The following is a 15,779-nucleotide window of genomic DNA, read 5'->3' as shown; positions in this document are numbered from 1 at the left end:
GTTTATAAATACATTTTAATAAACATCATTTTTGTTCCTTTTACATTACTTTTGCAAGTGGAGCTGTCAGAACAGTCTCCAACATGGCAACTGTGATAGTGAGGTGATGGAACAGGATTGATTTTAAATCTGGAAAAATGTATTCTTGCAAAATACCCTACTTTTGGTCTAAAAATGCAGTTTGACCTTTACACACACATCTACAGATGAAGAAAAGCAGAGTTCTGAATACTGATAGCATGCAGTTGGGACTCCGACATTTGCAGTAGCAAAAAAACTTGTCCCTTAAAGAACTATGTAGCCATATTATCACTGTTTATTAACCTATGCTTTTTTTTTCCTGAATATATAAGATACATACATTGTCAAATGCCTTTTTACTGGATTTCTTTCTTCAATTCTTTAGTCCTACAAGAAACTTGAGTCTTATACTCTTCCTTTTCTTTTAGTTTGGAATGCAGTTAGTTTATACTAACATATATCACTCCTTTAAAGCCTCAATGTTTTTTCATTACTTTACTCAAGTCTGTCTTTCTTTTGTTGCTTTATCCTGATTCCTGTCCTGTTCAGATTCAACTGACAACTTAATATTCACCTCTCTAGTTCCAGTACTGGTACCAATACTTCAAGAATCTGAAGACTTCCTTTCAGCATAATTCTCTGTTACTATTAGCCTACTTATTAAGGCTGCTAAAATAGTAAAGAATTTCAAAACGTGTTAATGTTCCTTTGATATTTCAGGGTCTTTGTTCACGTAGACACAGACTATTAAACAGTTTGTTACCTCCCTCTTATGCTTTATTGACAGGTCAATATTCAGTATTTTGTCAAAGCACAATTCCATAATTACAAACAGTGGTTAGCTAATTTTTAACACTATCCACTTTCACAAATTAACATTAAAAAAAACTGTTTGTTTCACCAGTAGTGTTAGGCTCCACAGTGAGCCCTTTTAAGTAAATGAAAGAAGTTTGATTAGTTGCTTAACGTGGCACGTCACAATTATCCACTCAGTCAGGAATCTGGGTGACTAAAACATGCAAGCTCTTTGCAATGATCTTGAACGGGAAATCATACTGCATCTGTATGAATAATAAATTGTCTCAAATACAGCACAGAAGGCACACAGGTGTGATGACAAATTGAATATACTGGCTGTGATGTACAAGCCTTTAATGCAATATGGACAATTCAATGAGTAATAATGTTATCATACACCAAACATGAGTTATATATACATTGACACACGCACACATTAATTGCATCCACCAGGAGCACATCATCTGGGTGCATATCAAAATGTACAAGACTACTGTGGATATCTATTGATTTTAAACCAGTACAACATGTTTTGATGGTATGTATTTTCATGCAAAAACTGAATTAGAAAATGATCAAATTAATGTAGCTTTCTTGTATCCCAGAGTCCAATACCTTATATTTATACTACCTCTGATCAGCAATTAGGACAATCATATTTTGTCAAATCTTACAATAATTGTATATTTGAGAATGCAGCAGGTCCAGGTCTGGCGTTTCCCAGCATTAACATTTCTGCATTGGGTCCATAGACATTGAGAAACATAGATATGGTCTTTCACTACAATACAGCACAAAGAAAGGACATCTATGTCAAAGGTTAAAAACAGTAATACAAAAAGCAACTAAAATTCTTATTCACAGTATTATTTACTAGTGTCATGTATACCCTGAAGAAAACATTTTTTCTTTTTTTATATATAAACTAAGATACAGGAACAGTACATGGACAATTTTATTTCACCATTTACCAACTATATTAGAAATTTGGAAGGAACGTTTGGTGTGAAAGAAGGAGTGGGCTTCACAATCCCAAAACCATTTGGTTGTTAAATGCTGCAACTTAACAACAACACTGCACAAAACCGTAATCACAAAGAATACGAGTGACACTTAGTCAGTCATTTTACTGGGCTGACAGTCAAAATAAGCTGGAAATGTTCGTAAAGGAGCCTGAATATATAATTTAATGTGCAATCAGCAAGAATTAACAGAAGAAATTATTCTCCATTCTTGGCACTTTCTTGGAGCAATTCAGCAAAAATCCATTTTGCAAGAGGAAAATAATCTATGAAATGGAGAATCCTATTGTGTAGTTTGGTGAACTGCAAAGTATTACTGGAGGCAAAAGTTATGCATCACATGTGGAATGGTCCAAACCATCCAGTGTAATTTGGTTCCTGTGAGGAGAGTTTGGACTCGGTGGGCTACTTGGATTGGAGCTGTTTGAAGGAGTTGAATGTCTTGTTGAATCAGAGTCCTGCTGATAGATAAAAACAGCAAATATATTAGTTTGTTTGCTGCTAATCTACAGAAAGTATAACCATGCACTGAAAATTTTTCATTAAGTTACCAATCTGGATGAACCAAACCTAACAATTGTATGTCAATACATACCTCTCTCTCAAAATCTTGATCAGGATCAGAGATATTACGTGTTGTCATAACACCTTCCCCACCTAAATAAAAGTAGTATGAACATCAAATGCAAATACAACACTTTTACCATTTGAAGAAATAGTACAAGTAATTCTAGATATCTTTTTAAGCAGATTTAAGATTTGTTCCTGGGAACTGCAGATAATTAGTGGAATCAACCATTTAAAATACAGATAGAAAGTATCCAAATGGAATGACCTAATAAGTAGCAGGCAACATAGCTCCAAAACCTTCCCTGTCAGACCAATAAAGACCTTCAGTAGTATCATTTTAAATTGGCAGCAATATTCTACACAATGTAGAGAGTCTATAATTCAAACAGCCTTGCCAAAAAGATAGGTTAGATGATGTTAAGATGACAATGGAAAGTAATAACACTTGATGAAAAAGAGGCAAAAGCAATTGAGGACAGTAAGGTAAACTGGGGCCTAAAAGTATACATTGAATGCACAACAGGTCTGTGCTCAAATACACTCCACAGCTAGTATCAATAAATTACCAATATTCTAGTTGTTCCTGAGAACTTATAGTCTCATGTATACCATTATGAAAATCACCTGTTTCCACCTTGGTAATGTCAGTTGACTTTATCCCGCAGCAGCTCATCTGCTGCCAAAATCCTTATTCATGCAAGGGCTACCCTCCAGAATCAACTATTCCAACACAGGCCTGGTTGGTCTCCTACATAACACACACAGTGAACTCAAGGCCATCCAAAACTCTGTTGTCTGTCTCTCAACCCATAGTAAATGCCTTTCTTCCCTGTACTAGTAGACCTACACTGGCTTTCAGTCAAGAACTGTCTTGACTTTAAAATTCTCATGCTGGTTTTCAAATCTCTCCAAGGCTTTGCACTTCCCCTTCTCTATAATCTGATATCTATTCTCTAATTCTGGCCACTTGTGTTTTTTCATTTATAGTAGTTCCATTATGGTGACTAAGCCTTCAGTTGCCTCACATCCAAAATTTGGAATTCTCTTCCTATACCATTTTGTCTCCTTATCTTGTTTTGCTCCATTAAGCTACTCCTGAAATCTACCACTGACCAAATTTTTGCTCATCTGAAGTAATATCCCTTCTGTATTCGGTGTCATATTTGGTTTTATATGTTTCTCAGAAATGCCACGGGATGTTTGTCCCATTAAAAGCTCTACATCTATAGATGTCATTTTAGAAATAAATAATAATGCTAATTACTCACATACCGAGTACGGTAGTGCTATCCAAGCGTCCATCTTGGCAGATACATTGACTTTGCATTTGAACCTTCTATTAAGGGTCTTCTCTCTCATGAACATAAAGTTTTGTCAAATTGACTTAGCTTCAAATATTGATTCAGGTGTTATCAATCTCAAATCCGCATTATGGTAATACAATAAAATTTCTACTGGGGAGCTTCTAGATGCATTCATTGGAAAGGGTTAGAGTACAAAAGTAAGAAAATCTTTATTCAGTTACACAGCTTTGGTCAGGCCATACCTGGATACTGATACGCTTATCCTCCTTGCATATGGAATCCACATTTGGATTCCATATCCAAGGAAGGATACTCTTGCAACAGAGGAATGTACCAAACTGTTCACCAAATTGTTTCCAGAGATAAGAATGAGTAGGAAAAGCCTGTAACTAGGAATAAGTATCTCAGAATAAAAGGGCGACCATTACAAACTGGGATGAAGAGAAATTTCTTCACCTCACGGATTAATCCTTGAATTTCTACCCTTAAAAAGGTGTGGACACTCAGTCAAGATTGATTTCAAGAATTGATAAAGATAGAATTCTTTTCCTCTTTAAATGAAGAGGAAAGGTGATTAGATGGGTAAGTGAGGTGGAGGTCAAAGATGAGCCATGATCTTATTCAATGGCAGAAAAGGCTCAAGTGCTATGTGGCTGACTGCAGCTCCTATTTTCAGTCCTTGTTTGAATTCAGTGTTCTTCTCCACAACAAATTCAAATGAATTTAAACTAGTACAAATGAACATAGAACGTTACAGCACAGTACAGGCCCTTGGGCCCTCAACATTGCACCGACCTGTGAAACGAATCTGATGCCCATCTAACTTACACCGTTCCATTATTTTCCATATGTAATGTCCAATGCTCATTTAAATGCCCTACTACCATCGCAGGCTGGCCGTTCCACACCGCGACTACTCTGGAGTAAAGAAACTACCCCAAATATCTGTCCTAAATCTATCACCCCATAATTTCAAACTAATGTCCCCTTGTGTTAGCTTTCACTAGCTGAGGAAAAAGGCTCTCACTGTCCACCTATCTAACGTTCTGATTGACTTATACGTCTCAATTAAGTTACCTCCAACCTTCTCCTCTCCAACAGCCTCTGTTCCCTCAGCTTTTCCTCATAAGACCTTCCTTACATACCAGGCAACATCCTAATAAATCTCCACTGAACCTTTTCTAAGCTTCCACATCCATCCTATAATATGGTGACCAGAATTGTACGCAATACTCAAGATGTGGCCTTACCAGTGTCTTGTACAGCTGAAGCATGACCTTGTAGCTCCGAAACTCAATCCCCCTCCCAATAAACGCCAACACACCATAAACCTTCTTAACAACCCTAGACATCTGGGTGGCAATGTTAAGGGATTTATGCACCTGGACACAGAGCAGTGTTCATCTACACTGCCAAAAATTTTACCATTAGCTCAGTACTTTGCATTCTCATGACCTCTTCCATAGCGAAATACCTCACACTTTTCTGTAGAGCTCAGCTCTGCATCTTATTTATGTCCTCTGTAACCCACAACATCCTTCGGCACTATCCACAACTCTGCCTACCTTAGTGTTATCCACAAATTTATTAACCCATCCTTCTACATCCCTATCCAGATCATTTATAAAAATGCCAAACAGCAGAGGCCCCAAAACAGATCCTTGCAGCACACCGCTGGTAACTGAGCTCCAGGATGAACATTTCCTTCTACCTTCTTTCAGCTAGCCAATTTCTGATCTAAACCGCTAAATCATCTTCAATCCTGAAACACCTTATTTTGTACAATAGCCTACCTGTGGAACTTATCAAACACCTTACCTGAAGTCCATATACATCACACCAGCCACTTTACCTTCACCACCTTTCTTGGCACCTTCTCGAAGAGCTAATGTTTGTGAGGCACGATCTACCCTTCACAAAATCACATCGACCATCCCTAATCAAATTATTCCTTACCAGATGATTATAAATCCTATCTCATAACCTTTTTCAACACCTTACCCACAACCGAACTAAGGCTCACAAGCCAATGATTATCAGGGTTGTACCAACTCCATTTTTTAAACAAGGGAACAACATTTGCTATCCTCCAGTCCTCTGGCACTACTCCTGTCGACAATGACGACATAATGATCAAAGCCAAAGGCTCTGCAATCTCCTCCCTGGCTTCCCAGAGTATCAAAAGATAAATCCCATCCAGCCCCAGAGTCTTATCTATTTTCAGATCTTCCAAAATTGCTAAAACCTCCTATTTGTCAACCTCAATCCCATTTAATCCTGTAGCCTGTATCTCCATATTCTCACTAATTGCCCTTTTCCATTGTGAATACTGACAAAAAATATTCATTAAGTGCTTCCCTGACCTCCTCAGATTCCACACATAAAGGTTTACAAAATTATGAGGGGCACTGATAGGATAAATAGATAAAGTCATTTCCATGGGATGGGAGAGCACAGAACTAGACAGCATAGGTATAGGGTGGAGGGAAAAAATATAAAAGAAACCTAAGGGGCAGAGGGTGGTACATGTATGGAATGAGCTGCCAGAGGAAGTGGTGGACGCTAGTACAATTGCAACATTTAAAAAGGCATTTGGATGGGTATATATGAATAGGAAGGGTTTGGATGGATATGGGCCTGGTGCTGGCAGGTGGGACTAGATTGGGTTGGGATATCGGGTCGACATGGATGGGTTGGACGGAAGGGTCTGATTCCATGCTGTACATCTCTATTACATAACTTTACACTACTATCTTCGATTGGCCCTAATCTTACTCTAGTCATTTTTTTGCTCCTGATATACCTCTAGAAGACCTTATGGTTTTCCTTGATCCCATCTGATGGCAACTTCTTAAGTCCCTTCCTGGCCCTTCTTAGCCCTCTCGTTTGATCTTTTCTGGCTAACATAACTCTCAAGCCCCCTAACTGAGCCTTCACACCTCATCCTCAAAGTCTTCCTCTTGACAAGAGCTTCAACTTCATGAGTAAACTATGCCTCCCTCCCTCGACTACCACCTCTTCGCATGTTAAGTATATATTTATCAAGAACCCGCAGTAGCTGTTCCTTAAATAAGCTCCATATGGATGATGATGGAATAATGTAGGGGGACGAGCTGAGAATAGTTCACAGGTCAGCGCAACATTGAGGGCCGAAGGGCTTGTTCTGTGCTGTACTGTTCTATGTTCTATTTCAAGAACTTCCATCCCCTGCAGTTTCCTTCCCCATCCTCTGCATCCTAAATCCTGCCTAATCGCATCATAATTGCCTTTCCTCCAGTTATACCTCTTTCCCTGCGGTATATACCTATTCCTGCCCATTGCTATAGTAAACGTAACCGAATTGTGGTCACTATCACCAAAGTGCTCACCTACCTCTAAATCTAACACCTGGCCAGGTCATTCCCCAGTACCAAATCCAATGTGGCATCACCCCTTGTTGGCCTGTCTATATACTATGTCAGAAAACCCTCTGGCACACATTGAACAAAAACTGACCCATCTAAACTACTTGAAGTATATTATTCCCAGTCAATATTGGGGAAGTTAAAGTTCCCCATAACAACTACCCTGTTACTCTCGCTCCTATCGAGAATCATCTTTGCCATCCTTTCCTCTACATCCCTAGAACAATTTGGAGGCCTACAGAAAACTCCCAACAGGGTGACCTCTCCTTTCCTGTTTCTAATCTCAGCCCAAACTACCTCAGCGGACGGGTCCTCAAATCTTATCTCAGCTGCTGTAATACTATCTTTGATTAACAATGTCAACCACTCATTTCTCTGTTCATACTGAAACATCTAAATCTTGGAATCTGCAACAACCATTCCCCTTACTCCTCTAGCCATGTATCTGAAATGGCCACAACATCGAAACCCCAGGTATCAACTCATGCTGCAAGTTCATCCACCTTATTCCGGATGCTCCTGGCACTGAAGTATACACATTTCAAACCAACATCCTGATTGCTGGTGCCACTCACGACCTTGTAAACCTCACTACCCTCAACCTCCTGTACACTGGAATTACAATTCAGGTTCCCATCCCCTGCTGCATTAGTTTAAACCCCCTAAACAGCCTTAGCAAACTCCCCCACCCCCTCAGGATATTGGTACCTCTCTGGTTCAGATGAAGACCAACCTATTTGTAGAGGTCCCACTTTCCTCAGGAATAGCTCTAATTATCCAAGAATCCAAAACCCTCCCTCCTGCACCACCCCTGTAGCCACGAGCTCAGCTCTGCACTCTCTCTCTGTTCTTCACCACACCAGCATGTGGCACAGGCAACAAACACAGTGATAACAACTGTTTGTTCTAGCTCTAAGCTTCCTGCCTTAGAATTTCTGCCTTAGAGCCCCACCTTTCTTTCTACCTTATGTAGACCATGACTTGGGGCTGCTCCCCCCTCCTCCTGTAGGATCCCGAAAACATGATCAGAGACACAAATGGGTAGAATTCTTTCTTTTAAAAAAAATCCAGAACAAAACTTTCAAAATTTCTCTTCAACAGTCCTTTTGAGCCTATAGACTGGGATTGGTTACTGTTGACAGCAGGTCAGGCAGCATCTGAGGAGGAGGATCAGTGCTTCAGGCATAAGCCCTTCATCAGGAATCAGCACGTGCAGTACTCATTTTCTCCCTGGGATTACAGTACTATCCTACTTGCTTTCTTTAGATGCCATGGAAGAGGTTTCCCTATCACTATTAATCTAGTATAGTATAGTATATTAGCAAAAACCACAAAATATTGCCTTGTCACCAGATCCATCTCTCTTTTCAGCATCTGTTTGAGGTTGAGCCGAAAGGTTGAGCACCTTGATATGGTATTTGAGATGAGATTAGCAACATACACATGCCATGATCTATATCCATTTCCTTTCATTGTCAAATTCTATTCCTGCCGTAGCTCATCTGCTGCTGAAACCCTCATACATATCTCTGTTACCTCTAGACTTGATTATTTTAACACATTGCTGGCTGACCTATCATTTTCTACATTCCATAAACTTAAGGTCAAACGAAACTCTGATCTACATTCTAAATCGCACAAATACCATTCAACTATTAAAAAGCCTGCTGTCCTACAGCAACTTTCATTTTTGTTTTCATGACTTTCAAATTCTTTTCCTTGTTCAGAAATTCCCTCATGGTCTTGTCCCGGTCTCCAACTCTGTAACCTCGTTTAGCTCTACAATTTTCAGATATATCTGCAATCTATATTTTAATTGCTCTACCATTGACAATTGTACTTCCAAAATGTTAAAGATCCAAGCTGGAATTCCCTATCTAAACCACTTCTTCATCTTTTTCCCTTCTTTTTAGAGGTTCCTTAAGACAATGCATCTGCTCTAATTTTCTCTTATGTGGCTCAAATTCTGCATGACATTGGTCTTGAAAGATGCCTTGGGATGCAAGCAGCTATACAAATACTAGTTACCAATACTCCTGAAGAACAAATAATGAAACTAAACTGTTCCTCACAAATTATAATGAATACTCTTCCCCACACACAGTGTCAAGAAATGAAAAGTTATAAACGAGTAATTTGTTATTTTACTATGATGTGAAAATAGACTTCCATTTTATTTTATTAGCAAACTATAGTGATCAAGAATTTTCGAGAATATTAAAAACATGCTTTTTGATCATGAGGTTAGCAACACCCACATACAATTCAAGGTTTTTAATATAAAGATCACACAATTACAGAAAGCAAATACCATTACCTGAAGCTGTACGTGTAAGGTACTGTTTACTTCGTTGTTGTCTTGAAAGATTAGATTGGGAAGCACGTTTATCTCTTAATTGTTCATCCTGTGATACTGGTGATACGCTCTATAACAAGTGAATGATTATATTTTAATTTGTTTTTCTTTTTTTAAAGTGCTCAATAACTTTATAAACATGGAGTTGAAGATGAGCTTGTTTTGAGGATATAATCCTCTGCATTTTGGGATAGGTATTCCTACCCTGGTTGAGGAAGAGGAAGAGGAAGGGGAAAGCAGAGCGGAACCGTGCAGTGAAAAATGATCATTCTGGAGATAGATTTCAGTCGAGAGTAGGCTAATGTGATAAACATGTTCAAAGTTAGTCAGAGGTGGTGTCAGGACATGGAGTCGAGGGGATGAAGGGGAAGGAAACTGAATGTGCTTAAAAGGAAACAGATTAGTTAATTATGTCAGGAAAATATGCGTCCAAGAAACTATTGTGCTATTTTCTGATGCCTATGAACATTTTTTAAAAGCCATCTAGATTTCAGAAATTAAAATATGACTATCAAATTCTTCATAAGAACATTTATACCAAAATCCAACTTTCACGTGGCTATTTTAGAGTGATAAACATTCAAAAGCAAAAACAGATGTTTGCTTGCTGTCTGTAAAGGTTTAACACTTCTAAATCCATAAAACATTTTATACAGTGAACACATGGGAAAGGCTGTTACAGAACTGTGAAGTAAGTTAAAAAGAACGGAACTAAACTATCAGAACACTTATTGGATATGTTAACTATAATTACTACTTTCTGTATGATGTTCGCACAAGCATATTTTCTGTGGTTACCCTGACAGTAAACGCACAGCCTATACATGTATAACACTTTAAAACATGGTGCCCGTACGTTTCTTGATTTAGAAGCTACATTTCCATTGCAGTGTGAAACTCTCAGTATAAAGATGCTCTCTAATTAAAAGGAATGAGGTACACAGGATATAATGCTGAAAGAAAATTATGATGTACAAACAGTATATAATTCACAGTTTAAATTCACTGTGATGTTTTCTACTTTGATAAAGTTGAAGACCATTCTGAACATTGCATATTCAATTACACTTAGAAATTTGTTTGAGACTCAAGACTAATCCCAACTCCTCAGAACTTTTCATTTATGGTGTAAAAGAAAGGATGAAACAAACAATTACAGTAGTTCAGCTAATTTAAAAAATAATTTGGGCAAAATTTTCATCAACCTTATTGCACAGATTCCTAAGCTAAGTTTGTATTCTAACAAAGACTGTTCAGATTAGGATTGGATATGCTATATTGCCCATTGTGTCCAAGGATGTGCAGGCTAGGTGGATTAGCCACAGAAGATGCAGGGCTACAAGGATGGGTTAGGGGGAATGGGTCTGGGTGGGACTCAATGGGTGGAGTCAACATCAGTGGACAGAAATATGGCACTTTTACTATCTATTTCCCATATTTACCAGTGGGAGATCCATAAGTACTTGCATGCCATCTCCTGGCCCCATGTGAGCTACATGGTTAAAGTTTGTTGGATTCGATATTAGTTTTGACCGCATCTCAGGATCTCTCAGCATTTCCCTGGTGTGAAAACACAGGTAATCAATGTAAGTCAAAAGTTTTGGAATTGCTCATAAAAATGGTTCAACATCTTTTAAATCACATGCATTTAACACTGCTAAATACAGGTATCCTACCGTCTTTGTTGTAACCTTTCCTCTTCTGGTATCTTAAAAGCAAACCGCTTTTTGCTACGGGTTCTGACCATCTGTTTTCTGCTGTTGTCTGAAGTGTCTGGCACACTCAAATTATCTCCCTCTGTAAATAACGTTTAAAATGAATGCACATTTAGAATGCCTATTGCATCAGATAATAAAGGCAGAAGGTTTCTATACTTTATGTGGAATTACCATCAAGATACTAAAAAGGATGTTTAAGGGGATGTGAGAATTATATCTTGCAATCTCACTTTATAATAATGTGAACGTATGGCAATATTATAAGCCTTACAAAAATTCCACCCCTGGGAATACAATTATGCCAAATCTCTCATGAGTACAAGAGATTGGTAATTCAAATACGTGACAACTAGGTGGTCTTTTGTGTGAATGAACAAATATCTGAACTAGTCAAGTGGAGAAAGTAAATCAGGATGCTGTTGAGATGCTCATATGGGTTATAGAGTTACAGAGTCCTATAGCATGGAGACAGGCCCTTTGGCACAAACTGGTCCAAGACGACCAACATGTCTGTACACACTAGCCCCATTTCACTGCACTTGGATCATATTCTTCTAACCGTTTCTTATCCATATATTTGTTCAAATACCTTTTAAGATTTTGTTAATGTGCCTGCCTCAACCACTTCCACTGGCAGCTCATTCCATATGCATACCACCCTCTGTGTAAAAACATTGCCCCTCAGGTTCTCTTCTATTCTTTTCCAATTAACCTTAAACTGATACCCTCTAGTCCTTGATTCCCCAACCCTGGGAAAAAGACAGAGTGCATTCACCCTATCCATGCCTCTCATGATCTTATACACTTGTATAAGATCCCCCCCTCAGGTTGGTCTTCATCTGAATCAGCACAGAGCGTAAATTGAACTGGAACTTTTTTGCTCTATCAAGCTTAGTGCATTTACTTTGATTTCTTTAAGATTTCATTCACCTTTTCAAAAAGTAATGTTTGAATTGAATTGGATTGAATTTATACAAAGCACAGAGTGTTAAGTACTACTTCAAATGTAAGTTTTGTGACTTGCAAAAGAAAAATTCTCTGTCAGAGTATTGGTAATTCTCAAATCAACAAAATTGAGCTCCTGCTGACACAATAACTAGAATGTAACATCGTTCTTTATTTGGAGACGCTGGTGTTGGACTGGGGTGTACAAAGTTAAAAATCACACAACACTAGGTTATAGTCCAACAGGTTTAATTGGAAGCACACTAGCTTTCGGAGCGACGCTCCTTCAGGACTATCACCTGATGAAGGAGCGTCACTCCAAAAGCTAGTATGCTTCCAATTAAACCTGCCGTTCTTTATTATTATTCTTTGTTGAATCAAATGTCTCAGGTATTAGTTAGAACTTATAAAAGAAAATGAAATCATAGGACGTGTGTAAAGTGTTTGGGACCAACTATGCTATGACATCCAAAAGTTAGAAATCAGGACGATATAGCAAATTCACAACCTCAAATATATACATATAAAATTAATGAAACAAACCAGAATAGTTATTCTTGAAATATATTAACCGTGGAGGTTCCGAGTTGAGCTGGTTTAGTGAACCTTCAGCATTTAATGGTCGGATCTGGTTTAAAAAGAAAACTCAATTTGAAAACAATTCTATACCTTACACGATACAGTTAAAAACAGACGTGTGCATCAGACAGACTCCATGATCATTTACAGTACCTTCCGAAGAGGAATTGTTTGGACCCATTCCATTGTGTTCACATCAAAGACGTCCACACCATACTCACTGTAGACCGTTAGATATGAAGAAGTGTAACCTAGCATACACGTAAAAAGTAACCAATTAATCAAATTCAGTAAAAGATGTGGGTCTGGAGCTTTCATTAAGTTGTGTTGGTATTACCAGTGCAATCTAAAAAAAAGGAGTTAGAAGCTCAAATTATATCCAAAGCAAAATTCAGCTTCCACAATCTTCAAAAACTACTTTACAAGTGTGTGCTGGGAGCCAAAAACTGGTTACGCCCAAATTGAATAAATACATGGTTGTTTCCCAAAACCTTCAAAAAGCCTCTTAAAATGAAGCTTTTTTTTGTTCTATGAACACCAATATACACTTAAGTTTTTTAGCCTCCTATGAAACTAGCGACTGCACACAAATCATCTTTCAAAAAGCCCTGTATATTTTATTTTAAGGACGCTGTCAATTATTTAAAACTGGGTTGCTCTCACAGATGGTGGATCTATTGTTCTAATTTTTTTTGATTAATCATTTTCAGTTATATTAATAAAACTGCACCAAGCCATCACTTAAATTTGTCAAGGAAGTTTTTTAAATGCAAAATTTAATGAAGTTCTAAAACTGCCCCTTTGTGCTAGTTTATGGAAGATTATATATTTCAGCCATATACAAACATGTTGAAAATGAACCCTGAGCAACAAAAAACACTTTTCACAGATTGGAGAACAATTTGCATCCAAATCAATCAACTCAAAGTAGAAACTCTTAACCTTGATATTCAAAACTGAATTCATCAACATTTTCTATTTAAAAAGTCAGTTCCTTTCATTTCCTATGTGCTCCTCTTCCTTCCTTGCAGGGATATGGTTCTGCAGACACTATGAACTTCAGTACATAGCTTTTACTAGTGCTCTTCAAAACAATCCATATACCACCAACAAATTGCACATAACTACACACATTGACCACCTTAAATGAAAATAAAATCTCACGAATCTTCTCACTGATTCATACTACATTAGAAAATCAAGTGAGCCACATTTGGTTAAGGTGATTGGTTTTGTGATATCTTTTGAAGAATCAACTGAGAAAATCCTGCAGTAGAACACACTACTGTTAATTTCAGGTGATCAATTAAGAGACAGAAGTCAGAGCCAGAGCTATTGAATGCTTAGGAGGAATAGAGATCTGAATTAGATTTGAGATAGGGTGGTATGAGCAATTACCATATGACCAATAAATGAAGACTTTCTGGGTCAACAAGATAAAACTATTTTCTCAAAGGAACTTAGAAAAGCATTTTCATGAGATACTGAGGCATAACATATGACTCTATGACTCTGTAATATATACAGTGCCTCTGTCATTAAATTCTCAGATTAAATCAACTTTAAGCTTTTTAGAAAATACATTTACAGCCTATTTCAGATGTCCACAATGCTCTTTGTGAAAATGCTTTTCATGTCTTCTAATCCTTCTTCCAATCGTCTTAAATCTGTGCCTCCTTGTAAATGATTTTTGTTTAAGTTTTTCATACCTTATCCCTCAGCCTCCTCCGAACGAAGGGAAACAAAGCTAGTCTATCTAATCTATCTTCAGACCTGTAACTTTCAAGCCCTAGTAACATTCTTGAAAATCTCCTCTGATGCTCTCTATAACAATTATATCCTCCATCTAATGTGATGGCCAGAACTGTACACAAAACTCCAGCTGTGACCTAAACCAGTGTCTTGTGCCAGCTTTACATTCTTGCTTTTATATCAATATCCCAGCCAATGAAATAAAGCTTCCCATTTGCCTTTTTACCACTTTACCAAGCCATCCTTCTACCTTTGGGTACCTGTGGTCATTCAGTGGTCCCTCAATTCCTTGAGGCTTCTCAATACCCTCCTGTTTATTGTGTATAAAGAATAAAGTACAGCATAGAAGAGGATCAGACTCATTAGCACAGCAAACCTGTGCCAACACATGATCTCTTTCTAAACAAAAACACGTCTTGCCTTTATGCTATCCATATCCCTCTATTCCCATCCTCTTCATAGAGGTATTAAGATGCCTCTTAAATACTGCTACTGTACCCACCTCCTCCACCACCTCTGGCAGCACATTCCAGGCACTTACCATCCTGTGTTTAATAAAAAACTGATGGCTCGCATCTCCTTTAAACTTCCCCCTTTTACCTTAAATCCATGTCCCCTAGTAATTGCATTTCTGCCCAGGGATAAAAACTCCGACTAACCAATCTATCCATGTCCCTCATAATTCTCTAAACTTTTATCAGGTTGCCCCTCATCCTTTACAGTCAAGTCAAAAGAAACCAAGTTTTTCCAGTCTTTTCTTCTAGCTAATACTCCCAAACCAGACAACATCCTATCAAACTGTTTCTGTACCTTCGCCAAAGCCTCCATATCCTTCTGTGATGACTAGAAATGTGTGCAACATTCTAAATGTGGCTTAACTAAAGTGTTGTGCAGTTGCAACATGACTTGCCAACTTTTATACTCTATATCCTAAATGAAAGAGGCAAGCATGCCATCTGCCTTCTTATCACCTTATCCACTTGTAGGGAACTGGGGACTTGCATGCCTAGATCCTTCTATATATTGATACTAATGAGGATTCTGCCATTTCCTATATACTTCTCTCCTGCATTAGATCTCTGAAAATGCATTACCTTGCATTTGTCCAGATTAAAATTGCTGGAGGCAGTCGGAGGGGTCACCATGGAACAGCAGAGCCTGTCAGGATACGTGAGTATGCAGCATAAACTACTTATTTTTAGGTCAAACGTGGTTCAGTTACTGGAGGCAGTCAGAGGGGTTACGACGTTACATATCTGGGGAGTTGCTTTAGCCGAAACACTACTTGGGTAGTGTTGCCCACCCATCCT

The 15,779-nt window shown here is 38.2% G+C and overlaps 1 protein-coding gene across 2 annotated transcripts in view; it reads right to left on the bottom strand.

Annotated features, from left to right (window-relative positions):
• Positions 1-776: 776 nt before the first annotated feature.
• Positions 777-15,779, bottom strand: part of cdc42bpb (CDC42 binding protein kinase beta (DMPK-like)) — a 210,350-nt gene continuing 195,347 nt past the window's right edge. Inside the window, exons 31-37 of one of the 2 annotated variants that reach the window (XM_060829247.1) lie at positions 12,871-12,968; positions 12,682-12,766; positions 11,152-11,272; positions 10,918-11,035; positions 9,437-9,545; positions 2,437-2,498; positions 777-2,302 (exon numbers count right to left, since the gene is read on the bottom strand). In XM_060829247.1, coding sequence (XP_060685230.1) covers positions 2,171-2,302; positions 2,437-2,498; positions 9,437-9,545; positions 10,918-11,035; positions 11,152-11,272; positions 12,682-12,766; positions 12,871-12,968 — 725 coding nt within the window. In that variant the 3' untranslated portion in view covers positions 777-2,170. The remainder of the gene's footprint in view (positions 2,303-2,436; positions 2,499-9,436; positions 9,546-10,917; positions 11,036-11,151; positions 11,273-12,681; positions 12,767-12,870; positions 12,969-15,779) is intronic. The other variant, XM_060829248.1, reaches the window with a different exon arrangement.

Source organism: Hemiscyllium ocellatum, chromosome 8 (assembly GCF_020745735.1).
Source record: "Hemiscyllium ocellatum isolate sHemOce1 chromosome 8, sHemOce1.pat.X.cur, whole genome shotgun sequence".
NCBI classification, from domain to species: domain Eukaryota; kingdom Metazoa; phylum Chordata; class Chondrichthyes; order Orectolobiformes; family Hemiscylliidae; genus Hemiscyllium; species Hemiscyllium ocellatum.
Note: the sequence above shows the minus strand (reverse complement) of the source record. Positions and strands in the feature narration are given on the sequence as shown.